The following is a 25,125-nucleotide window of genomic DNA, read 5'->3' on the forward strand; positions in this document are numbered from 1 at the left end:
ATCCCCCACCACCTGGTCCTTCACTCCATCCATTCCAGGAGGAGCCCAAAGCTAAGAAAGCAGCCTTGGCAAATATGTAGGCAACTGGAGTGGCTTAGGTTTTGAAGTCAGAAAAAACTTGCATTTAAATCCTGCTCTTTAATATACTCTTGGGTTACCCTGGGCATAATTACCCTGAGCCTCAGTTTCCTCATCTGTAAAATGGGCACAATGATCTCTATTTTGCAGGGTGTGTGACAATCAATGAAGATAAAATAGAAGACCCTTTAACTGGAAGCTCTGTACAGGAGAGCGCTGTATAGCTCTGTCTTGTTTCACTATTGCAGCCCCAGATACTGCTGTGTCAGACATACAGTGGGTGCTCAAAATATCTGTGAATGAATGGGTGTATAAAACTCTGCAGAGGACTTTTATGGGTTTTCTGCCCAGTGCACAGCCCCCTTCTTGTGATAACAGAACTACCAGATTATTTAGGGGGAGCCCCTCCCCACATCCGTTCCGTGCCACTCCAAAGAAAGTCGACCTCACGGCCATCTTCAGGGGGTGGAGCTTGCAACTTAGGCTCGGCCAAGTAGTGTATTTCATTCCCTGGCCACAGTGATTGGCTCAAGCGAGACTTACTGGTGGCTGTCTTGTCTCTGGAGGGGACACACTGCCTGCGAATTAGGCCTGTCCAAGGAAGTGATGCTGAGAGGTGGCAAGAGAGAAACAGGGCCCAGTGACATGTAAGCCTGCCTCAAGCTGAACCTGAAGTCAGACTCTTCCAGAGACTTTTCGGTCACGTGAGCCAATGCATTCTGCCTTAGCCATTTTGGAAAAGATTTTCTGACCTTGAAACCTTGCACATTCTAATTGACATATGGCACAGAGTTTGGGGGTTCATGACACATTTCCTGGGAGTCGTGGTTTTTGTGGCTTCCTCCACGCTCAGCTGGGAGGTTGCCTTCCCTTGGGATGATGTAAACGCAGGCTTTGGGATATGAAACTCTGTGAGGTGAGGAGTTTGTGGCTCTGCATTCTAGCTCTTGGTGGCCCCAGAACACTACAAGTCCTGCGAATCGAGGATTGAGCTCTCACAGGCCTCACCTGTAGAAGCTATAATGCCCCTTCCCAAGATGCTTGATCTTAAAGCTTCCTGAGTAGTCAGGAATCTTGATCCTCTTCAGCTCCTTCTGCAGCGTGGCCGTCCCCTGCTGGCTGGCTGAAGGGAGAAGGCAGGGGTGACAGTCAGAGGCACAGCCCGGAGCAGGGAACAGAGGAGCAGGGCAGGCTGTGGACCCTGGGCCCCTGTTTGTAGCATGGACAGTGGCACTGGAAGGGTCAAAAACAGGGATCAATTAAGGTTTCCTAGAAAAGGCCAAATAGTAAACTGACCCTTTATAGGAAACCATATTGCCTCTGTCACAAATACTCAGCTCCGCCATTAGTGCACAAAACAGCTGTAGACAATATCATGTGCTTGTATGTGCCTGTATTCCAATAACACTTTGTTAGCATTGAAATGAGAATTTCATATAATTTCCACATGTTGTGAGATAGTATTTTTCTTCTTTTGTTTTTGTTTTGAGACAGGGTCTTGCTGTGTCACCCAGGCTGGAGTGCAGAGGCATGATCACGGCTCACTGCAACCTTCACCCGCTGGACTCAGGTGATTCTCCCACCTCAACCTTCCTAGCAGCTGGGATCACAGGTGTTCACCACCACACCAGGCTAACTTTAAAAAAAATTTTTTTTAACATTTTTGCAGAGATCTGGGGTTTCACCATGTTGCCCAGCTGGTTTCGAACTCCTGGGCTCAAGTGATCCTCTCGCCTCAGCCTCCCAAAGTGCTGGAGTTACGGGCATGAGCCACCATGCCCGGCCCTTTTGATTTTTTCCCATGATTTAAAGATATTAAGACCATTTTTGTCTTATAAGCCATACAAAAACTGAGGGCTGTAGTTTGCTGACCCCTGGTCTAAAATATCACCCCTGAAACACCCAGTTATGCTTCCTACTAGTATTTATTGGATACTTAGTTATTTGCTCTATGCTACACCCCCACAGATCTCCCACCTCTCTGGGTTTTGGACTGTCTCCCCAGGGCCTTTGCACATGCTATTCTTGCTCCCTAAGAAATTCTTCCCTCACATATTCACCTGGTCAGCTTCTAGTCAGCTCATTCATCATTTCCTCTGGGAACCCTCCCTGGCCCAGTAGATCAGAGCAACACCCTGTGTTATTCTCATGATGCTGTGGACGGCTCCTTCGGAGCCCCTGTTACCATTTGTAATTATGCATTTATTCACTTGACTCTGACTAATGTCTCTCCCCTATTACATGTAAGCCCCCTGAGGTCAACAGCAATCTGTTTTATTTACTAATGTGTCCCTTACATTCCCATTGTGCCTGACACTTTGAAGGCACTTAAGATTTGTTAGATGAGGCTGGGTGCGGTGGCTCACGCCTGTAATCCCAGCACTTTGGAAAGCCAAGGCAGGTGGATCACTTTAGGTCAAGAGTTCAAGAGTTCAGCTTGGCCAGCATGGTGAAACCCTGTCTCTACCAAAAATACAAAAAATTAGCTGGGTGTGATGGTGCACGCCTGTAATCCCAGCTACTTGGGAGGTTGAGGCAGGAGAATCGCTTGAACCTCGGAGGCGGAGGTTGCAGTGAGCTGAGGTGGCACCATTGCACTCCAGCCTGGGCCACAGAGCGAGACTCAGTCTCAAAACAAAACAAAAAAAGATTTATTAGATGAATAAATAATGTCCTCATGGCAGGAATTCTACCACCAGTTATGATGTGGCTAACAGCAACAAAGAACCAATTAAAAGGCAGACACATTACCTGAAAAGGAGTAAGTAGTAAGATGAGGGAGCCCAGACTTTGGGTTTTCTCAGAGCCAGTTGGGAAATAATAATATCAATGAAATGTATCGAGCTTTACTCTGTGCCAAGCACTGTTCTAGGCTCTGTATATGTATGAATTTGTACAATCCTAGGAAGTAGGTCCTGTCACTACCCCCATTTCACAGTTAAGGAAGTTGAGGCTCAGAAAGCCGAGGTGACTTGCTAGGGGCCACACAGCTGACAAGGTGCAGGATTTGAACCCAGGCCTTCTGATCGCAGAGCCCATGCCCTAGAGAAGGCTTTTTGGGGGTTCAAAAGTAAATGACACATAACTGGTCACTGTGTGGAGGGAAAAAAAAATCTGCAGTGGCCAGGATCTGTAAGTTGACAGGGGCCAGGCCTCGAAGGGTCTCAAATGCCATGCCAAAGGGTCAGGATAGCTTCTGAAGGCAGTAGGGAGCCATGGAGAATGTGAGCCAGGGGAGGACATGAACGGATTTGCTGCATTTCAGAAAACTCACTCTGATTGGCACAAGGGGCCTGGGTAGAAGGGGAAACTGAGGAGCATAAATACCACTGAACTTGAAGACCCTGACTGAGCCTCTGCTCCGACAGGCTTCAGGGCCATACTCCTTCATCCTAGCTCTTCTGTCTTCTGTGGCCTTCTGTCTGCGGCTCTAGGATTCAGAGACATCCTGCTGTGCTGGGGTGGGAATTCAGGGGTGGGATACCAGGTCCCCAGAGTCCTGTCTGTTTCCCCAGTGCACCCAAACTGGTGAGGCTCTGCCCTCCCCTTGGTCTGATTTCCCTGGGGCTGGGCGTCACCCACTGCTCTGCAGGTAATCCCTCTGCCACTGGGAGGCAGCATCGAGCAACCCCGCGCTGAGGCATCAGGCAAGACCAGAGCTCAAATCCAGGCTGCCCACTTCTCGCGTGTAAATGTGGATAGCAGCAGTTTGTCTTACACGAGGCTGAAGTGAGGGTAAATGAGATTGTGTGCGTAAAGTTCCTAGCTCAATGCCTGGCACAGGTTAGAGCAGGTCTTTCTCTCCTCTGCCTGGGCCTGGGTGAGTGGTCTGGGGGAACCCTCTTTGCGTCACCCAGCGGAGCACTGTGCACAGTATGGCCGCCAGCCCCTGCACTGGGGAGAGCACGGGGTGGGGAGGTCCTCCCACACTCTCCCTCTGACCCTGCTCAGCCTCCTCAGCATCGAGAGGCTGCGAACTGGCTTTGGAGAGAAGAGAAGGGCTTAGAAGTCCAAGGTGGAGGTTACATAGAGGGAAGGAGGGGGGACCATGAGGACCCTCAGGGGTCTGCGCACTGGATTTGGAGTCTCTAGACCAGTGCTCCAATCCCAGCTCTGCCATCCCAGCCCTGCAATCTTAGGCAACTCGCTTTGCCTCAGCTTCTTCATATATAAAACGGGGGCAAGGGGACCTGCCCTGAGGAGCTATGAGTCTGCCAGGTGCTAGATCTAAAGGGCTGCACACAGTAGATGCTCAGTAAGTGCTCCTTAGGGGTGGAGAGGAGGGAAGGGAGGCATCCAATTACCGTAGTCCAGGCCCTTCTGGGAGATCCTGACCACGACGCCAGGGTTGACGGCCGCTGTCACGGTGGTGCCTATGGCGACCAGCACCAGCAGGGACGCCCATCTCGGCGCGTTGTGAGGGCCCCTGGCCACGTCCTCTCTCATCCTCCAGAGCTGCCAAAACCTCAAGGCCTTGAGGTGGAACCAGGGAGCTATAAAAGAGTCGGCTGGGGAAATGCAAGTCAGTAGAATGTGGAAAGGAGGAAGGAACCTGGCGAGGGTGGGAAAGAGGGAGGTCAGCTGTGGTTTTCCATTGTGGTTAGGGCCCCACAGGCAGGGAGAAGTGCAGCCTGGGAGGCTCACGTGTGCATATATGCATGCATGTGTGTGCGCGGGCGTGCATATGTGTATGTGTGTGTGTAGATTGGTTCCCCTCCCTAAGCACCCCATCCCCCGCTCTGTGTCCCCACCCAAATGCCACCACCTACAGACTCCCTTGAAGGTGAGTGAGTGGCACAGACATAAGGATTCATATTTTGCTTTCTACTTTTGATTTCTTTTGTATTTTTGATAGTAAAACATTTAAGAAAACAGATGCTTTAGTGTTTTCTTGTCCTGAGAGGCAGTAGTGGTAATGATTGAATGCTCACATTTTAGAGTCTAGTATCTTGGCTGTGGTTTTAAATCTTAGCCCTGTCATTCTCTAGTGGTCTGACCTCAGGCAAGCCCTTTAACCTCTCTGAATCTCAGTTTTCTCTTCTGCAGAAGAGAAATATATAGTACTGCTCCCTGTCTGGATTGTGGAGAAGATAAAATGAGCTTAAAACCACGTAAAGCATTTAGCACAGTGCTCATGCAAAAGAAATATCCAAATGCTAGCTATTAATGTTATCCTGATTTCAAAAGTAACCCATGTTTATCGGCCAAAATTTGAGAAAGAAACAAGAGAATACAAATTACATGTAACTCCCTCCTCCAGAGACAAGCCAAAGTGTATTTTAGAGTATTTCTTTTCTCCCTCTTTTGTTGGTAAGCATAGGTAGAGAGTCCATGTTTGTTTGTTAACCAATATGGGATCACCTGGTCAGTTTGGTAAAGTTCCCTTTTTTCGAGAAACAATATGTAGCAAATGTTCTTTTCCAGCATTAACTATTTCATTGCTTCCTCATCCCACAGCTTTCTTATCCAAGCTTCTGTTTTTGTACATTTTTACTCCTTCCTTTGGCAGATGTAGAACTTGAGGCTTCACCAGGGGAAGGGTTCTTCCCACAGTCACTCAGCAAGCTGCTGGCAGAGCGAGGATCAAAACACAGCCCTCCAGATGCATCCCACACCAGCCCGAATCCCTCAGCACCTTGGGAGTTGGGGGGATGTAGACACTCCTCACCGCCAACCCAGCTTTCCAGACAGGTCCCTGTCTGCTCAGCCCCTGCCCCTCCCTCTGCAGCAGCCTCAGGCCTTGGGTGGGCAGGAACCCCACTGGGCAGCCTGCTCTGTCTCCATGGTGATGAGAGGAGGGGCGGGGCTGCAGAGGGGGCAGCCGGCTTCTCTCCCGCTGGGTCCTCATCAGCCCCCTGGTGCCCTGTCTCCCCGACTTTGGATTTTATGAAAGTCTAATGAAGTCCGCTGAGCCCGGAGGACGTGAGACCTTCTGAAGTTTTCTTCTTTTTTTCTTAAAAGTTTTTTTCTTCCTCTCTTCGTTTGGTTCTAAAAGAGTCTCCCCTCCCGCTTCCATCTGCAGCAACTAGAATTCTTCTGGCTTGCTTCAGAATGACAGCAGTGGCCGTGTGTGAAGCATCCACTGTGTGCCAGATGCTTCACACGCATCATCTCCAAGCCATAAAACAACCCTGAGAGAGGGATGATTCTTCCCCATTTTGTTTTATTATTATTATTATTGTAGAGATGAGGTCTTACTATGTTGTCCAGGCTGGTCTTGAACTCCTGGGCTCAAGTGATCCTCCTGCCTCAGCCTCTCAAAGTGTTGGGATTAAGGCTGAGCCACACCGTGCCTGACCTCTTCCCCATTTTGGAGACAAGGAAACTGAGATGCAGCAATCACATCACTGTCATGGTCATTCCTCCTTTCATAGAGAGAAGATTTTCCCTTACCTGAGGCAGGTGCCAGGAGGACTCATGACTGTAGGCCCTCACCCCAGCTCTCCCTTTTTTCAAGTGATTTGAGCCCCTGGACTTAGCTGTCTGCATCTGTACCAGGAAGGTTGCTCTAAGTAGCAACCAGAACACATAGATTGATGACTTGTCACAAAAATTAGATTTTTGAAAAATCATCTTGCACATTTTTGAACACTTCCAGGTCTTAGTTGCTTGAAGTTCCTGAGTTCCCCGAGGCCCAGGTAGATGTGGTATCAGTGAGGGTGTCAGCTAGGAAAGGAACATTAAGATGAAATCACATGACAATGACCTACATTGCTATAAAATTAGAATCTTAAAACCAGCTGATGGCTGGGGGTGGTGGCTCACACCTGTAATCCCAGCACTTTGGGAGGCCAAGGCAGGTGGATCACTTGAGGCCAGGAGTTCGAGACCAGCCAGGCCAACATGGTGAAACCCTGTCTCTACTAAAAATACAAAAATTAGCCAGGCATGGTGGTGTTCACCTGTAATCCCAGCTACTCAGGAGGCCGAGGCATGAGAATCTCTTGAACTCAGGAGGCAGAAGTTGCAGTGAGTCAAGATCACGCCATTGCACTCAAGCCTGGGCAATAGAACAAGACCCTGTCCCCCCACAGCCCCCCACCAAAAAAAAAAAAAAAAAAAACTCAGCTGGCAAGTTTCTGAACAAGCAACCCCACTGGCTTCCCTGGTGTCTCATGCCCAGCCACATCTAGATGAGCCACATCAGTGACTTTCCACAGCCTCCTTGTCAGCACTGCTGCCGGCCATGGAGCTGCCCCACTGCTTCAGATCTGACCCCATATCCTGTATCAGTAACAGTGTCTTCAACCCAAGTATCAGAAACCATCAACTCACATTGCTTCAACAATAAACAATTATGGCAGACAAGAAGTCCAGAGGGAGGAGGACAGGTTTGAGATTCTGATTGATTCAGCAACTGACCGACATCTGCAGGATCATCTTTCCATCTCTCTGCTCTCCCATCCCTGTGTCTCAGATTTGCTCTTACACTGGCTTCTTTCATGGTTGCAAGATGGCTGCAGCAGCTCCAGCCATCCCATCTAAATAGACTTTTCCCCAAATATCCTTTTCCTCTTCCTCCTCCTCCTGCTTTTTGTTTTTTTCTTTTCCCTAAAATTATTATAAAATATTTCAAACCTATAGACAAGAATAGAACACCTGGGTTTATAAAACCTTAACATTCTGCCATATTTGCTTCGTGGAGGAGTTCCTTTTAGTTCTAGGAATTTTGATACATGTATAGATATGTGTTGTAACCAGGACCACAATCAGGATATAGAAGAATCCTGTCATCCCCCAAAACTCTCCTCCTGCTATTTTAATTTGATGCAGCTTAAATCATAGGGAAAATATATTCTTCTCAGTAGAAATTCACAGATGGGGTGGATCAAGAGTTGGTCAGTTCAAGGGCTGGATCTGTCTATTTTCCTGCTCTTCCGTCCCTAGGCTGTCGACTTTTTCCAGAAGAAAGTGAATTGGGTTTAGAGCCAGGCAGACCTGGGTTCATAGTCCCAGCCATGCTACCCTATTCTGTGAGCCTGGCCAAGTTCCTCCACCTTTCTGAAATTTGGGTTCCTCATTTAAAGATGAGGAAACAGTGCTCATCGTGGCAGTTGTTCCTGAGGATGAAATGAAATAATAGGTGTGAATCGATTTGCACAGAGAAGGTGCTCAGTAAACAATCATAAGTCAACCTTCATCACTAGCTGGCCAGAGAGCCTCAGAGCCCCCAGGAAAACATGCCAGGGGCACTGGAAACTGAGCTCTTGGCCTTCTGGCCTCTGGGTTTGGACTGGATAGGTGCAAAGATAGAGGAATCTGTGGCTTACATTGCCTCTGTGAGCCTTCCACTCCGCGAGGGCCTTGGAGGAGAAGCAGCCACTCCCTGCCTTATGTGAGCCCCTGCAGCACAACAAGGCTGCTAAGGGCGTGGTTTGGAACCTGACAAACCTGGGCCCAGATCCCAGCTCTGCCACTTCCTCACTCTGTGACTGTGAGCTTGCTGCTTAAACTTGCTGAACTTGTTTCCTCATTTGTCCCCACACTCCATCCTCAGGCACAGGTCTTGCTCGGGTTTAACATGAGGTCCCCTCTGTGGTCACCTGAGGCCTTGTACTCTCCCTCCCCTCAGCTCTGATTTTCTAGCCCTTTCCCTCCCTCACCCACCAAGGTCCCCCTTCCTCTGTGTGTCCGGCTTCCAGGCTATGCTGCCAGCCATTCTTTGATCCTGAGTGGGGGTTGCAGGTGAAGGAAGAGCTTGTGGTAGATGCTGGAGGGTGAAGGGGAGGAGAGGAGCAGGCCCACCTGGAGATCCAGCCTCAAGGTGCAGTATGGAAAAAACAATCAGGCCAGCATGGTGGGAAGCCAAGGTGGGCAGATCGCTTGAGTCCAGGAGTTTGAGAACAGCCTGGGCAACATGGCGCAACCCCGTCTCTACAAAAAATACAAAAATTAGCCAGCATGGTAGCCCACACCTGTAGTCCCAGCTGCTTGGGAGGTTGAGGTGGGGGGATCACTTGAGCCTGGGACGCAGAGGTTGCAGTGGACTGTGATCTGCACTGCAGCCTGGGTGACAGAGCGAGACTCCATCTGAAAAAAAAAAAAAAAAAAAAAAAAAAGACAATCAGACATTTTGTACATTTTGTATTAATTTTGTATTATGGCATAAACTCTTAAGAGGGTGTCTCTCCTGCTTTGTTATGCTAAAAAACACTGTCTGTCTCCTTCCCACCTTCACGTCTCATAAGAGGGCTCCTTTGAGTAATCTGGTTGGAAGGATATGAGCCTCCAAGGGGCACAGGGTGGGGGCTGATCTTCCTCATTATTATTAATACTAATATTAATTATTATTATCACAGCAATCCCAGAGTGGGACACAAGATATACTCAATAGTGAATAAATTGAAAGAAGAGTCAGAGCATAGTTCTAGACCCTGAGTGCTTGGCGACTAAGGATAAGCTCAGTCTGGCCTGGCAAACCCCCAATGCTTCCAGGGGGAGGCGTCTGCCTCGGTGCCTGGGGGCTGATGGAAGGAGGGTGGTTTCTTAGACTGAAGGCCTGAGCCCTGCACAAAGGGCAGTTTCTGGGACAAGCTGAAGGCTGAGGGAAAGGAAAACAAGATGGAGCAGCTCTCCAGGGGTGGGTGGAAGGGAGGGTGCCTCTCTGGCTTCTTTTGCTCGGGGAACTGGAGAGCTTCGCCTGTGTCACAACGTTGGCTCATGGTAGGCCTGGCCTCCTCCAGCCCGAGGGAGGATCACGGGAAGAAAAGCAATACGGGCAGTTGGCTGTTGCCAAATGTGCAACGGCCTCTGACACTTGGGGCTGTTTCCCCTCGGCCTCATTAGGAAATATGTGTGTGCCCAGCCAAGCCCCAACAGGCTGAGCCCCGAGAGAACCTGGGCTGGTAGAGAGCTGCTCGCGGCCTGGCTCTGCCCTATGCTAGGGAGCGCAGGAGCTGGGAACATCGGCAGGCTGGGGTTAGGGGGAGGTTAGTGGCTACCAGGGCCTGCATTGCAGCCTTGGTTTTGCCTCTGCTTGGCTGTGTGAACCTGGACCAGTCTTTGCCCCTCTCTGGGATCTAGGATCCTCATTCATAAGAATAGCCACCATCTTTGACGGGCTTAATCCATATCAGAAACCAAGCCAAACCCTTGGCTGACATTCTCTTTTAATCCTTATCTAGCCCTGAAAGTAGGTATCATTGGCTCCATTTCACAGATGAGAAAATTGAGGCTCAGAGAAGTTATGCAACTTGCCTAAGGCCACACAAGCAGAAAAGTGGCAAAGCGATGCTGAAGGCTTCAAAATGAGGGGAGGGGGCACCTCCTGTTGCATTATGTGATGGAGGTGACTGTGGATTGTGGACTCATGGAGAAGCATGAGGGGCACTTTGTAGGCAATGACAAAAAGCCAGTGACACTTAATGTAACCACGTTTTTACCCACAGGTTGGTGAGGCCCAGAAAAACAACCTCCAGGGACCTATCCTTTCACGCTTCTGCGCCCTTGACTATGCCATTTCTTCTACCTGGAGACTTTCTTTCCATAACTGGAAAACTCCTATACATGCTTCAAGGCCCAGTTCAAATATCGCCTCCTACATGGAGCCTTCCAGGTTATCTGGGCTCCCTTCAGAGTCTGTCTCCATAATTGCCACCCTGTGTAATTGTCATCTGTTTACTTCCCCATTTCTCCATCTCTCAGAGGTTGACAGCATGGGTTCTTAAGCCAGTTTGGCCTAGGTTCAATTCTGGCCTCTGTTGCTTTCAAGCTGTGTGACCTCAGGAAAGTCACTAACCACTCCGAGACTCTTTCGTTTTCTGTAAAACAGGATTAATAATATCTACCTTGTGTTAATGTTAGATTAAATGAGCCAATGCATTGGAGTCCATACTAGATTCTCAATTATGGTAGCCATGTCTATTATAATTTGTGGTTGTTAAGACTCTAAAGTTGCTTTCAATTTTTTATTTTGGAATAATACCAAACTTACGGAACACTTTCAAAAATAGTACAAAAATTCCTTTATTTATCTCACACAGATTGTCCAAGTTAGTACTGTTTTACTATCTTTGCAGATGTATCTATATATGAATATATATGTGTATAGATGTATGTATGTGAATATTTTTCCAGAATTATTTAGGTGTAAGTGCACGCATAATATTTTAGTTTGTATTTCCTAAAAACAAGGATGCTTTCCTGCATAATCACAGCACAAACAGCACTTTTTTTTTTTCTTTTGAGACAGAATCTAGCTCTGTCACCAGGCTGGAGTGTAGTGGCGTGATCTCGGCTCACTGCAACCTCCTCCGCCTCCCGGGTTTAAGCCATTCTCCTGCCTCAGGCTCCCAAGTAGTTGGGATTACAGGCACGTGCCACCACGCCCAGCTAATTTTTGTATTTTTAGTAAAAACGGTGTTTCACCATGTTGGCCAGGATTGTCTCGATTTCCTGACCTTGTGATCCATCCGCCTCGGCCTCCAAAGTGCTGGGATTACAGGTGTGAGCCACTGTGCCCGGCCTATCACAGCACAAACATTAATACAGTATTACCAGCTAATCCACAGATCGCATTCCCATTTCACCAATGGTACCGATAATGATGTGAATGGGTCTAGGGTCCAATCCAGGACCTCCTGTTGCAGCTTCTTTTCTCATGTCTCTTGGTCTCTCTCTCTCTTTTTTTTTTTTTTTTTTTTTTTTTTGAGACGCAGTTTCACTCTTACTGCCCAGGCTGGAGTGCAGTGGTGCGATCTCGGCTCACTGAAACCTCCATCTCCTGGGTTCAAGCAATTCTCCTGCCTTAGCCTCCCGAGTAGCTGGCATTACAGGCATGCGCCACCACGCCTGGCTAATTTTTGTATTTTTAGTAGAGACGGGGTTTCACCATGTTGGTCAGGCTGGTCTCGAACTCCTGATCTCATGAGCCACCCACCTCAGCCTCCCAAAGTGTTGGGATTACAGGTGTAAGCCACCACGCCCAGGCTCTTGGTCTCTTTTAAGCTGGAACAGTTTCTCAGTGTTTTCATGACTTGACATTTTTGGAGCGGACAACCCAGCTACTTTGCAGAATGTCAGTTTGGGTCTGGCTGTTGTTTCCTTGGGACTGGATTCAGGTCGTGCCCTCTGAGCAGGGAAACCACAGAAGTGATGCTGCGTTCTTCTCAGTGCAGCAGATCATGCGACATCAAATGGCCCTATTGCTGGGGATATTGTTGTTGGCTGTGTGATTAAGGTGGAGGTGTAATACATGAGGAGGGGCCGGCAGGTGGGAGTCACTGGCCAGCGGGTGCCAGGGTGGCCTCCCCAAGGACCTCACCTGAGTCACCCCATCTGGGGTGGCCAGGGTAGCAGGAAGGCACCCAGGGATCTCAGGGCAGTGTCTAGGTACCAACCAGCAGCAAGTGTGGCTGCAGCCATGGCTGTCCTTAGGTAGAGCCCTGGGCAGGCAAATATTTGGAGTCACCTCAAATCAGCATGTGAGGACCATTCTGGCAGCCCAATTTCACATGACCCCACCAGAGTAACATTGCACTGGCCAGCAGGGATGATCAGCTCTCCAGGCACCCTCCTGAAACTGGGACCTGGCCCCAGGGCCCCAGGATACTTCATAGGATGAGTTCCAGAGCTCTCAGGGCACCTGGCAGACCCCATCCTCAAGGTCCAGGGCTGGAAAGTGTCCCACAGAGAATAAATGAGGAACGAGACGGCAGATCAGGCCCTGACCCTGGGCCTGGGGTGCCCACACCGATGACACTGCCATGCCTAGCTCGTTGTAGGTGCCAGGTGGGACCTAGAAAGTTCTGAGGAAGGCACTCTAAGGTGTGGGGCACCCTGAGGCATAGGGCCTGTGGGGTCCTGACCTGCCTGGGTGTAAGGGCTGCACTGCTGGCTCGGCTCCACTAGTTCTCCCAACCCAGCCCCCTGTCGCCTCCTCCATAAAGCCGGAACCTGGAAGCCCTCCTCAAGCCTTCCTTCTCTCTTTTTCTATTCTTTCTATCCTCCTGACCACTTTGAAGTCCAGATCTTAATTCCTGCTGTCTGGCCTCCTGATGGCTGCTCTGGCCTTGTCTCAGGTGCCCAGGCTCCAAGCTGGTCACCTACACCTGCCAAAGAGATCTCTCTGAAGCCGACACCAGCACCATGCCCCCTCTGCTTCACATCACCAAGGGGCAAGGCCCACTTCCTTAACAGGCTCACAGGGCCCTCCACATCCCACCCCATGGGTTCTCGCACTGCCACTTTGAAGTACAACCACCTGAGAGCTTGTGACCATGCAGATTTCCAGAAGCAAGCCCCACGCCCTGATCCTGAGTACAGGGTAGGCCACATGGCTTGGGAAGCTCCCAGTTGATGCCACCCCTTGAGAAACACTAACTTAGAGAAATAACCTTGAACATGTGAAACTTTGTCACACCTCCACACCTTTGAAGATGCATTTCCCATTGCCTAGCATGCAGCACCGCGTCCTCCAGGAAGCCTTCCCTGAACTCCCTCCCTCCCACGGCATCTTAGGTTTATTCCACACAAAATGTACAGCCTTTGGCAAGCCAGGCCTGGGCCACGGGGGCAGTTATTACTCTTTGTTAGGGGGATAAACGTTGACTGTGAGGCTCAGTTCAATCCCACTCCCACCCATTAGGAAAGGTCGCTACCTCAGCCACCCTCAGTTTCTTCATCTGTAAAGTGGGATAGTAACGCCAGCCTTACGGGGCTCACCGGAGGAGTCAGTGTGATCAAATGTATGTGTGGCACTTAGCAGCCAGTCTGAGTGTTTGCAAAGGTTTGGGTTCCGTTTTCCTTCTCTCCTGAGACTTCCAGTTCCTGCCACTGACTGGAGCCATTGGGGAGCCTCTCAGTGGCTCAGGTGACTGAATATATTCAGGCTGGGAAACTTAAGGGGCACTTTTTTTTTGGCTGGGTATCCCTGTGTCGCCCAGGCTGGAGTGCAGTGGTGCAGTCTCGGCTCACTGCAACCTCCACCTCCCAGGTTCAAGCGATTCTCCCACCTCAGCCTCCTGAGTAGGATCACAGGCACACACCACCACATCTGGCTAATTTTTTTTTTTTTTGGTAGAGATGAGATTTTACCATATTGGTTAGGCTGGTCTCAAACTTCTGACCTCAGGTGATCCGCCCGCCTTGGCCTCCCAAAGTGTTGGGATTACAGGCGTGAGCCACCACGCCTGAACTTGAGGGACATCTTACAGGCCAGGAAGCGGCAGGACTCATGCCTCCTCTGTCAGCCTGGGCAGGACCCTCCTGTGGAAGGGGAAGGAAGCGAGGGTCAACCTGCTTTCCCTGTTGCTTCATCTTCCTGATTCTGAGAAACCTGGGCCTAGGTCTGTCACCATCAAACGGCCACTGTCCCAGAGGAAGATGACTAAGCTAAATGGATGCCTGGTGGAAAACCCAGGTAACTGACTGCTGGGCAGGGCTCAGTGCAATCAAGGTGACCAGGTGTGCATTTCTGGACCCATCTCTCTGCCTGCTAGATGTATGGGTGGGGTCAGGTAAGGAGCAATGAAGGCTAGAGGCTGGTGGCACAGCCCAGGGGGGACACCATGCAGCCGGCAGGAACTGCCCCTCTGAGCTGGCATCTGTGATGGCCTAGGAGGAGCATGGGGGAAGGGCAGGCCAGGTGAAGGGAACTGTTTAAGCAAAGGCACTGAGAGCCATGCTTTGGGCTTGTTCTGGGTGGTGGGTGACCCTCCAAGTTTTTCAAGTACAAAGGTCCTCCCATGATAGTAGTTAGATCTGCAAAACACTGACTGAGAAAAAGCCACTGCAAATTTAGCAACTCTTTTAAACACATTTGCATTTTGTAGTCCCCAGTTTACAGACATCTAAAATGGAGAGCCAGGGGCATGTTGGATGACATTTGATAATGTTTGGCTAGAGGGACCTTGGAGCAGAATGCCCCAAACTTGCCCTGCCAGTTCCCTGCCCCCTGCCTCCACTCTACCTGGGGAAACAAAGTACTGATTCATTGGCAGCTGGGCCAGTGGCCTTTAAGCCACAGAGCCTCCTGCCCACTAGAAAACAAGGCTCAATCAGTGTCCCCAAATCCAGCCAATCAGAGTGGCAATGCTGAATTCCTAGAGGAGGGAGAAGGAACTAGGAGAGCGGAGAAGCAGGCAGAGGGGTGGAGGACGTGTGCTGGCCTACAGACAATGCTTCATGGCTCTGCGGGTTTGCAGACTCTTGGAAAGAATTCGGAGCCTGCACCACCTCCCCCATCACAAGTATCCACAGCCAAGAGGCCAGGGTTTCCGTGGTAGACAATTGGATCTATGTAAAGGATTTTGAGAAGAGGTGTCACACTGTAAGACGTGCTTTCATTATTATTGGATAATATTTACTGAGCACTTACTCTGCAAGGCACAGTGCTAAGTGTGCATCTCAACTAATTTTAATAAGGTTCATTCTGCCTTCCAGGTAGAGACCTGGATAATTTCCTGTGATTCCATAAATCAAATAATATCCGTTTGCGAAATTCCTTTTCTGCTTAAGTCAGTCATGGTTGCTTTCTGTTCCTTGCAGCTAGGAACCCTGGTCGATACAACGCCCGTGAGTTTCTGTGTATATGTGGGGGATACATGAACATGCATGTGTGGCTTGAGTAACTGAGGTGACCATGGGTGGTAAGAGCCACAAAAGGCAGTGTCCTGGGGTCTGTCCCCAGGTGCCTGATAGTCTGAAGGTGGAGGCTTTCTTCCTGAGGGAAAAGGGAGAATGAGCACTTACAAAACTCTCACATGCCTCCATATGCAACATCTCATTTAATCCTTTCCACCAAGGAAGAGACTAATATATGCATTTTACAGATGAAGACACAGAGGGTCAGGGTTGTTGCTGATGTCTCACAGGTACTAAGAGGTAGATCTGAGGACAAGTCCACACCCTCATCTCCTCCCATTGCACCCACTACCTGACCCATGGGACTCACAGATGTACCTTGAGGACTAATGGATGGGAGATGAGCCAGGGGAGGGCATAAAAAGGGGTGAAGCACTGTACTGGCTTCGAGCCCTGTGGCTTTTAAGAGGAACCCTGGCTGGGCCTCCAGGTCACCCCAGCTCACCTCCCCAGCACATTACTGGATTCTGACATGGGCCTTCCATGGGCTCAGCAAGAGATTCACCCATAGGGCCCTGCCGGCCACCAAGTGCCTACTGTGCACCTTGCCCTGTGCTGCAAGCTCCCCAAGGAGTGAACAGTCGTTCCTCGTGCCCCGAAGCTGCTGCCAATCCAACTGGGTACAAGGCAACCACTGTACAACGAAGCCACCCTTGATGAACTCCTACTGTTTGCCAGGCCAGGGCTGGCGCTTTCCACAGGTAATGGGACACAGTTGCTGATGGCCGAAGGTGCCCAGCCTCTGCTGGAGCCCTGCCTGCTGGAGAGCCTGGCTTGGCCAACTCAGGTCTTTCCTTTCCCCCGCCCTCCCAGGAAGGGCTGCAGAATGGGTTCTGGGTGCAGAATGAGGAAGAAAGGGGCAGGGCAGAGGAAGGCCAAGGGCCTGGGCTTTGCTCTGGGGAGACCTCTAGAATCTACATGTGAACAATGGGCATTTTTCATTTATTTTGTTTTCTGATTTATTCTAAGAGCCTAGAACAGCAGCTGGCTGGCACATAGCAGGTGCTCAATAAACACTGTTGGCTGAATGAAGGAAGTCTGGAGAAGGGGGACCTCCAAAGACATGACAGGGACTGTGCTGAGGAAGTGGACAGTTGAACTAAGGGGAGCATTAGGAAGTAGTTCTGTAGACTCTGCCTATTTCCTTCAGGATGCTCAGAAGCACAAGTGAAGTCCTTGAGTCATTTTAACATTATTTTTGGGCTGTTAGGACTACGATCCTTTGACCTCCACATGCCCCGAGATGGGACAATAGGCTTATACATCAGTCTGCTGGGTAATCACAACCATCCTCCGAAACATTTACTGAGCATGTAAATGGTACCAGGCGTGGCTCTAAGCTCTTTGCACATGTGTGTATGCATGTATACACACACAACATCCCCACAAGGCAAGCGCTGTCTTTATCCCCATGTTCAGAGGGGGACCCGAGGCACAGAGAGGCTGAGTAGTTGGCTCAGGGTCACACAGTTAAGTGATTAATTGGGAGTCGATCTGGTGGGCACCAGAGGGTGCCCTCTTGGCCTTCCACTCATCCACAGGAGTCCAGGCAGAGACAAGGGGCCAGTGAGTGGGAGCCACTGGTTCAGAGAGGGCCAGGCTGCCTGTGGCCTCTGGAGGGGGCTTCTGTGTCTGAATTTCTGACCCCTTCTTCCAGTCTCCCGTCTTGTCTGCCCAGGGAGGAAAAGTAAACATAGACAGGTCGTCAGCCAGGGTTCATCGGGAGGCTGCGGTTTTCCCAGCTGTGGAGTGGCCACCTCCTCCCAGCCTCCCTGAGCCAGCCATGGACTCCAGCGGGAACACATTGTGGGAAACGTCGTGGGAAAACAGCAAACCCAGGGAGCAAAAGAAAATAAAGACCAGCAGTGACCCCTTCACTCAGAGAGACCTGTGGACACAATTTGCGGCTTTTATCCAGCAGTCTTTTTCTTTCTACCGGTGTGTGCGTGTATGCATGCCTTTGTGTACATAGACTTGTGTATTATAGCATTGTGCAACATGGATATTCATTTGACAATACGGTGAATATTTTTCCATATCATTAAATGTTCTTACATCACATATTTTTCTTTAGCTTTCACATTGTTGGTGTATTTTAATTTACAAAAGTATAACCTGCAACACCTTTTATAGCTTGCAATTCTTTATTGAGGTGTAATTTACATATTGTAAAATTTACCCTTTCTAGTGGGTAGTTTCTAGTTAGTAGGTTTATGAGTTTTGACAAACCCATAGTCATGTAATCATCACCATAATCAAGATACAGAACAGTTCCTTCACCCCCAAAATGTCCCCGTGTCCCTTTATAGTAAATCTCTCCCACCATCCCGCCCCTGGCAACCACTGATGTTTTGTTTTCCTTTAAGTGTGCCTTTTCCAGAATGTTCATATAAATGGAATCATAGTGTATGTAGCCTTTTGGGTCTGGCTCCTTTCACTTAGCACAGTGTTCTGAAGTTTATCCATGGTGTCGCATCCATCAATAATGTTTCTTTTTGTTGCCGAGTAAGATTCCACCGTGTGGATGAACCACAGCTTGTTTACCCATACACTGGTTGAAGGACATCTGGGTTGCCTCCAGTTTTGGGTGAATGGAACTGTGATGAATATTCACATACTGGCTTTCGTGTGAACATAAATGTTCTTAGATTCTTAAGAAAATACCTAGGAATGGGTTGCTGGGTCCTATGGTATTATCTTAAGCATATGCAACATCATTTTTTTTAACATGGAGAGCGTGAACTATGTTTTATTTATAATTGTCTGATATAACTATAAAAATTCAGATAATATACTGGGATGCTAAGAGGACAATTTTTTTTTAAAGTCAGATAATACAGAAAAACCACTTGCAGTTTGGTATATATCCTCCCTCTTTTGTAATTTGTCTAAGAGCATACCTCTAGATTACATAGTGAGGATTATACTGTATTTGTATGTGGTTCCATAGTCTGCACTTTTCAATTTTTCTTTCCATGTCACCACCTTAAAATCTACCATATCTTTTTAAATTACTGCATAATGTTCCATTGTATAGATGCACAAAAATTTATTTAAACAATTTCTTCTGTTGCATATGCAATAAGATTGTTTGCTAATTTTTGGCTCTTATAAACCACATCTTTGCGATAAATCTTTCTTTCTTTTTTTTTTTTTTTGCATTTACAGTTAGTTCTTTAGGATAAATGCTTAGACATGGACTTGCTGGGCCAAAGTGTTGCCTACCATTTTATTTCACTTGGCTTTTTCTTTAACACATTTTTTTCTCATGCATATATGAAAAAGTGATAAACAACACAGCCTGCATCGCAAATCCAGGAGAAAAGGATGGTCTTCCCAGGAAATAGTGCCAGAATAACTTGCTATTCATATGGAAGAAAATGAAAATGATTCCGTATGTCATCCCACACATTAAAAATCCATTCCAGATGGATTAAGGATTTAAATATAAATGGTAAAACTTTACAACTTTATAATAAAATATAGGAGAGCATCTTTATGAAAAGATTCTTTAATGAAACTTTAAAAAACTGAGATTAAAAAGTTTAACCCATAAAGAAAATAGTTGACAAATTTGACTGCATTAAAATTTAGAGGGCCCTTTCATGAAAAGACCCCAATTCAGAGAATGAAAACACGAGTCACAATTAGCAAGATTTGCAACACACATGACTGACCGAAGAGTAGCATCCATAATATAGAAAAACACCTATGAACAATAAGAAAAACGTTGATAAATAACACAATAGAAATTGGGGAACAAAAGAACAGGAATTTCATAAAAGAAGCATAAGTGATTTAAAAACATGAGAAAAATGCTCAATCTCATTATCAATCAAAGAAGTGTGGATTAAGACCCACTGAGATATCATTACATACCCACTGGATTGGCAAAAATCTTAGTCAGGCTAGGCATCGTGGCTCACACTTGTAATCCCAGCACTTTGGGAGGATGGCTTGGGTCCAGGAGTTTGAGACCAGCCTGGGCAACACAGGAAGCCCCCATCTCTATAAATAAATAAAGTCAGACAGCACCAAAGGCAGATGAGTGTCTGGAGGGAGCTGGGCGAACATGTAAATACCTTTCATTTTTAAATTTTTATTCTTAATTTTATTTTTATTTTTGCTTGATAGTTACATCATGTTAGGCAAGTAAACTTTGGACAACAGTTTTCCATCTTCAGAAAGGTGTAGAGGCTGTGCTGTAATTTGACCAGCATGTCTATGCACTCCCATTCCCAGGGATACCCAGAAGAAGCCTTGCATCTGGATATCAGCCACAGACACGGAGATACTCAAAGAAGCATTGTGCACCTGGAGAGAAACCAGATAGCCATTAACAATCGAACATAAAAACATTGGCTGGGTGCGGTGGCTCACGCCTGTAATTCCAGCACTTTGGGAAGCCGAGGCCGGGCGGATCACTTGAAGTCAGGAGTTCAAGACCAGCTTGGCCAACATGGTGAAACCCTGTCTCTACTAAAAATACAAAAATTAGCTGGGTTTGGTGGCTCACACCTGTAATCCCAGCTAGTCAGGAGGCTGAGGCAGGAGAATCGCATGAACCCAGGAAGTGGAGGTTGCAGTGAGCTGAGATTGTGCCACTGCACTCCAGTCTGGGCGACAGAGCAAGACTCTGTCTCAAAAAAGAAAATAGAAACGTAACATGAAGACGATCATATACTATACAGCAGCCCCCGCTTATCTGCGGTTCCACTTTCTGTGGTTTCAGTTACCCGCGGTCAACCTCGGTCCGAAAATAATTGAAAAGTTCCAGAAATAAACAATTAATGAGTTTTAAATTGTGCGCCGTTCTGAGAGCACGATGTTTAGTCTCCCTCGCCTCGCCTTTCCCCTGGAAACTCCAGTAAAGCCTCTGGCCTGGTGCTGTCTTTGCCCCTGCTTCTACCTCCTCACCCAAGGGTGTACACTCCACAGGGTGTGCAGGAAGCATGACGCAGGCATCTGCACGGCTTCCTGGTGCTGCCCCCGTGGCCCTCTGTGGCATTGTGTGATGCCTTGTCTTGGAATTGTAAGTAATGAATTCTTTTCTTTCATGAGTCGCTCCCATAAATTAACATCCCTGCTTCAATCATTGAGGCAGGGGGGTTTGATCAGGAAGGAGCATGCAGAGTGTCAGGGGTAACAGTAGTATTCTATTTCTTAAATGGATTGGTGAGTTCAAGGGTGTTTATTGTTATTCTTCAGACCGTACATATATGCCTTTGTCTCTATGGCATGTTCCACAATAAAAATGAAAAAAATCCATAATTACTTTCATTTCCTACAAAAGTAACACATCATTGTACCAATGTTAATGTCTTAGTTTTGATAAATGTCCTATGGTGATGTAAGATGTTAACATGAGGGGAACCGGCGAAAGGAATACTGGAATTTTTCATACTGTCTTTGCAACTCTTCCATAAATCTAAAATTATTTCAAGACAAAACGCTGCTACAAAGCAATGCAGAAGCTGAAGCATGCAGAGCCTTGGAGGTCACTTTAAAGTGTTTGGGTTTTGTTCTCTGAGCAGTCGGGGGTCCCTGGAGGGTTTTCAAAAGATGGGCAGGACCCAATGGGTGTGATAACATAAAATGCAACTTCTGAAGAATTTCAAATATTGTCATAGATGTGGAGGCGGAACTTCCCTGTGGCCAGATGGAGATTGCTTTGACCACAGGCCTGTGCATCCCCCGGGGTGAGGCCATGGCCCCTGCGAGGCGGGGACACGTGGAGGGGAGCCAGAGAGAACACAGCATCCATTGATCAGCAGGACAGCTGTGGGGAGGGACAGACCCACGGGCCGTAGGAGGGACCCTGGGAAAGATGGGAAGGAAACGGAAGGACAGAAGCTGCCGGGGTGGGTCGGGGATTGGGAGGGAGGTCTGAGGGCTGAGAGAGGGCTTGGGAGCCCCCACTCCCTGCAAGCTTCCTGTGTCCCTAAGCCAAACCCTGAGCCTTCTCCCTCCTCAGGGCCCTTGCAGCCTGGCACCTCCTCACTCAGCAGGTCTCCTACCCCACACCATGCACACACACCTGCCTCTCCTCCCTCCCTCTCTTCCTCTCCACACCCAGAAGAGGCCCGACCCTCCACCTGCGGCCTTGCGCTCCTTTTCTGCATTTTTTTTTTTTTTTGTCTTTTCAGCTTACAAGATTTTTCACCATAAAATCAGATAAGACTCCCTCTAGATCCCAGGTTTCCCTCCAGCCACCACCCTGGACTCCCTGCTCAGCCAAAGCTCCTCAAAGCTGCATGTGTCTCCTGGTGACTCTCCACCCTCTGTCCACTTCTGCTCCCACCCACTTTCTACCCACAGGCCACCCCTGCCTTTGCCCATTGTGGACCTCCCCCTGGGCTGCTTTCTCCTCTCCAGCTCCCCGGGCTCCTGAGGTATGATAGGCTCCTTTGCTTGTCATCTCCCTCACTCGACGTAAGGCCAGTGTTACGAGTTCAATTGTGTCCCCGCTCTGAAAATTCCTATGTTGAATTCCCAACCCCCTCAATATCACAGAATGTGACGTTATTTGAATAAATGGTCTTTACAAAGGAACCCACATTAAAATGAGGTCATTAGGGTAGGCCCTAATCCAATAGCCTGGTGTCCTTATAAAAAGGGGAAATGTGGGCACTCGTACATATGGCAAAGATGCCACGTGAACATGAAGCGGCCATCCGCAAGTTAAGAAGCCAGCCTGCAACAGAGCCTCCCCTCACAGCCCTCAACATAACCGACCCAGTTGACACCTTGATTTCAAACTTCTAGCCCCCACAACGGTGAGACAATACATTTCTCTTGCTTACATGATTCCATCTGTGGCATTTTGTTATGGCAGCCCTAGGAAAAGAACCCAGTCCATGAGGGTGGCGAAGCTCTGTCCCTTCACCATTTCCAGTGCCAAGAACAAAGCTTGATGCACAGTAGGAGCTTCGCAAATATTTGTGGTTTGGATAGATGAAAAAACTTATTTCCAAACTCAGTGGACACTCCTTTTGATTATCCGATAATTATTTTTAAAATATATATTTATCAGAGGAGTAGAAAAATGTGAGATTCAAAAAGTTAGTGAAAAGTACATCCTTCCAGAGATGTTCTATGAAAGTATAAGCACACAGATTTTGTATTAGTCCATTCTTGCACTGCTATAAAGGAATACTTGAGACTGCATAATTTATAAAGAAGAGACATTTGGCTCACGATTCCACAGGGTGGACAGGAAGCAGGATGCTGGCATCTGCTTGGCTTCTGGGGAGGCCTCAGGAAACTTACAATCATGGTGGAAGGCGAAGGGGAAGCCAGCACTTCACATGGCTGGAGCAGGAGGAAGAGAGAGAGTAGGGAGGTGCCACACACTTAACCAGATCTTGTGAGAACTCACTCATTATACAGTACCAAGGGGGGATGGTGCTAAATCATTCATGGAAACTCTGTCTCCATGGTCCGATCACCTCCCACCAGGCCCTACCTCCAACCCTGGGGATTACAATTTGACATGAGATTTGATGGGGACAGAGATCCAAACCATATCAGCTATCGTGTGTTATGTAGTTGGGGGGCCTTTAAAAAGCTTCCACAAATCTTTGTGAAGAAACATACTGCTGAGAACTTCATGTTTATACTTTCTTTGTCTTGGGGATGCCAGCCTCAGATGGTCCCCAGGAATCCCTGCCTTCATGAATATCCCCTCCCACACTGGATAGGGCTGACTGTGCTAGGACATTGTGGAAATAGTAACAGTGTGTGACTTCTGAGGTTGGGTCATGAGACATGGTGGCCCATGGTGCTCCTTCTGGGATCACTCGATCTGGGGGAGGCCATGCTGTGAGGACACTCAGGCAGCCCTGTGGAGAGGTCTACAGGATGAGGGACTGAGGCCTCCTGCCAACACCAGCACCAGCTCATCAGCCACGTGAGTGAGCCATCTTGGAAGTGGATCCATCAGCCCCTGTTGAGCCTTCAGATGACTGCAGCCCCGGCCAGCAGCATTGTGACTGCAACCTCATGAGAGGCTCTGAGCCAGAGCCACCCAGCTAAGCCATTCCTGAATTCCTGTACCACAGAAACTGTTCATTGCCACTTTAAGCCCCTAGGCTGTGGAGTCATTTGGTACCTAGCAGTAGGGAACAAATACAACCTTTCTTTTAATTTAATTTTATTTTTTGAGACAGGGTCTCGCTCTGTCACCCAGGCTGGAGTGCAGTAGTATGATCTCCGTGCACTGCAGCCTCGACCTCCCAGGCTCAGGTGATCTTCCCGCCTCAGACTCCCCAGTAGCTGGGACTACAGGCGTGCATGACCATGCCTGGCTAATTTTTGTGTTTTTTGTAGAGATGGGGTTTCATCATGTTGCCCAGGCTGGTCTTGAAATCCTGGGCTCAAGTGATCTGCCTACCCTGGCCTCCCAAAGTAATGGGGTTACAGGCATAAGCCACAGCACATGGCCTCTTTTAATTTTTATTTTTAGAGATGGGAGGATCTTTTTTCATCACCCAGTCTGGAATGCAGTGGTGCGATTTTGGCTCACTGCAGCCTCCACCTCCCAGGCCCAGGTGATCTTCCCACCTCAGCCCGTTGAGTAGCTGGGGCTACAGGCATGTCCCACCACACCTAGCAAATTTTTGTATTTTTTGTAGAGATGGGGTTCGTCATGTTGCCCAGGCTTATCTTGAATGCCTGGGCTCAAATGATTTGCCTGCCTTGGCCTCCCGGAGTGTTGGGATTACAGGTATGAGCCACCGTGCCTGGCATTTTTAAATTTTTACTTTTAGAGATGGGGTCTCATTCTGTTGCTCAGGCTGGAGTGCAGTGGTGCGATCATAGCTTACTGTAACCTCAAACCCCTGGGCTCAAGCGATCCTCCCACCTCAGCCTCCAGAGTAGCTGGGACTACAGACACATGCCAACCTTGCAGATAGATCCACATCAGTCTGTTGAGAGCAATGTCATTCTGTTTACTGCCTGCCAACATTCCAGAGACATATTTTCGTCCTTGATTTAGTAGGTCTGGGGACAACCTTAACACTGCCTGTCTCTTTCCCATTGGAGCATCCTTTGGCACTCTCTCCTCATTCTCCTTGGGGCCTAGACAACTCCTTGGTTCCCTTCCTTGTGAGCTTCAATTCCACCCTTTAACCCTGGGGGTTTCGTGGGTTCTGGGGTTCTGTCCTGGGCCCCCTTATCTCCCAGTTCAATAGTCATGAGCCAAGGCAAAAGACGAGTGGGTCAGGCACTACTCCCAACCCCCCATCATGATGACAACTCCTCCACCTCCACTCCAGCTCAGATCTCTCTGGAGCCCCAGATCGTCATCCCTGAGACAGGGATGTCCCATAGGAGCCTCAGGCTCAGGCGTTCAAAACTAAATGTGTCTTTTCCCCAGCCTTGCTCACCCCTGCTTGCCTCTGTCTAAGAGGTGGGCCTGCCTTCCTCCCATGACCTGCCATCATCCTGACCAACCCAGCAACA

At 48.5% G+C, this 25,125-nt stretch overlaps 1 protein-coding gene across 1 annotated transcript in view; it reads right to left on the reverse strand.

Moving 5' to 3' along the window:
- Positions 1-4,580, reverse strand: part of BPI (bactericidal permeability increasing protein) — a 33,239-nt gene extending 28,659 nt beyond the window's left edge. Inside the window, exons 1-2 of the mRNA XM_055265186.2 lie at positions 4,383-4,580; positions 1,087-1,201 (exon numbers count right to left, since the gene is read on the reverse strand). Coding sequence (XP_055121161.2) covers positions 1,087-1,201; positions 4,383-4,524 — 257 coding nt within the window. The 5' untranslated portion in view covers positions 4,525-4,580. The remainder of the gene's footprint in view (positions 1-1,086; positions 1,202-4,382) is intronic.
- Positions 4,581-25,125: the final 20,545 nt, after the last annotated feature.

This window comes from Symphalangus syndactylus, chromosome 24 (genome assembly GCF_028878055.3).
Source record: "Symphalangus syndactylus isolate Jambi chromosome 24, NHGRI_mSymSyn1-v2.1_pri, whole genome shotgun sequence".
Lineage (NCBI taxonomy): Eukaryota > Metazoa > Chordata > Mammalia > Primates > Hylobatidae > Symphalangus > Symphalangus syndactylus.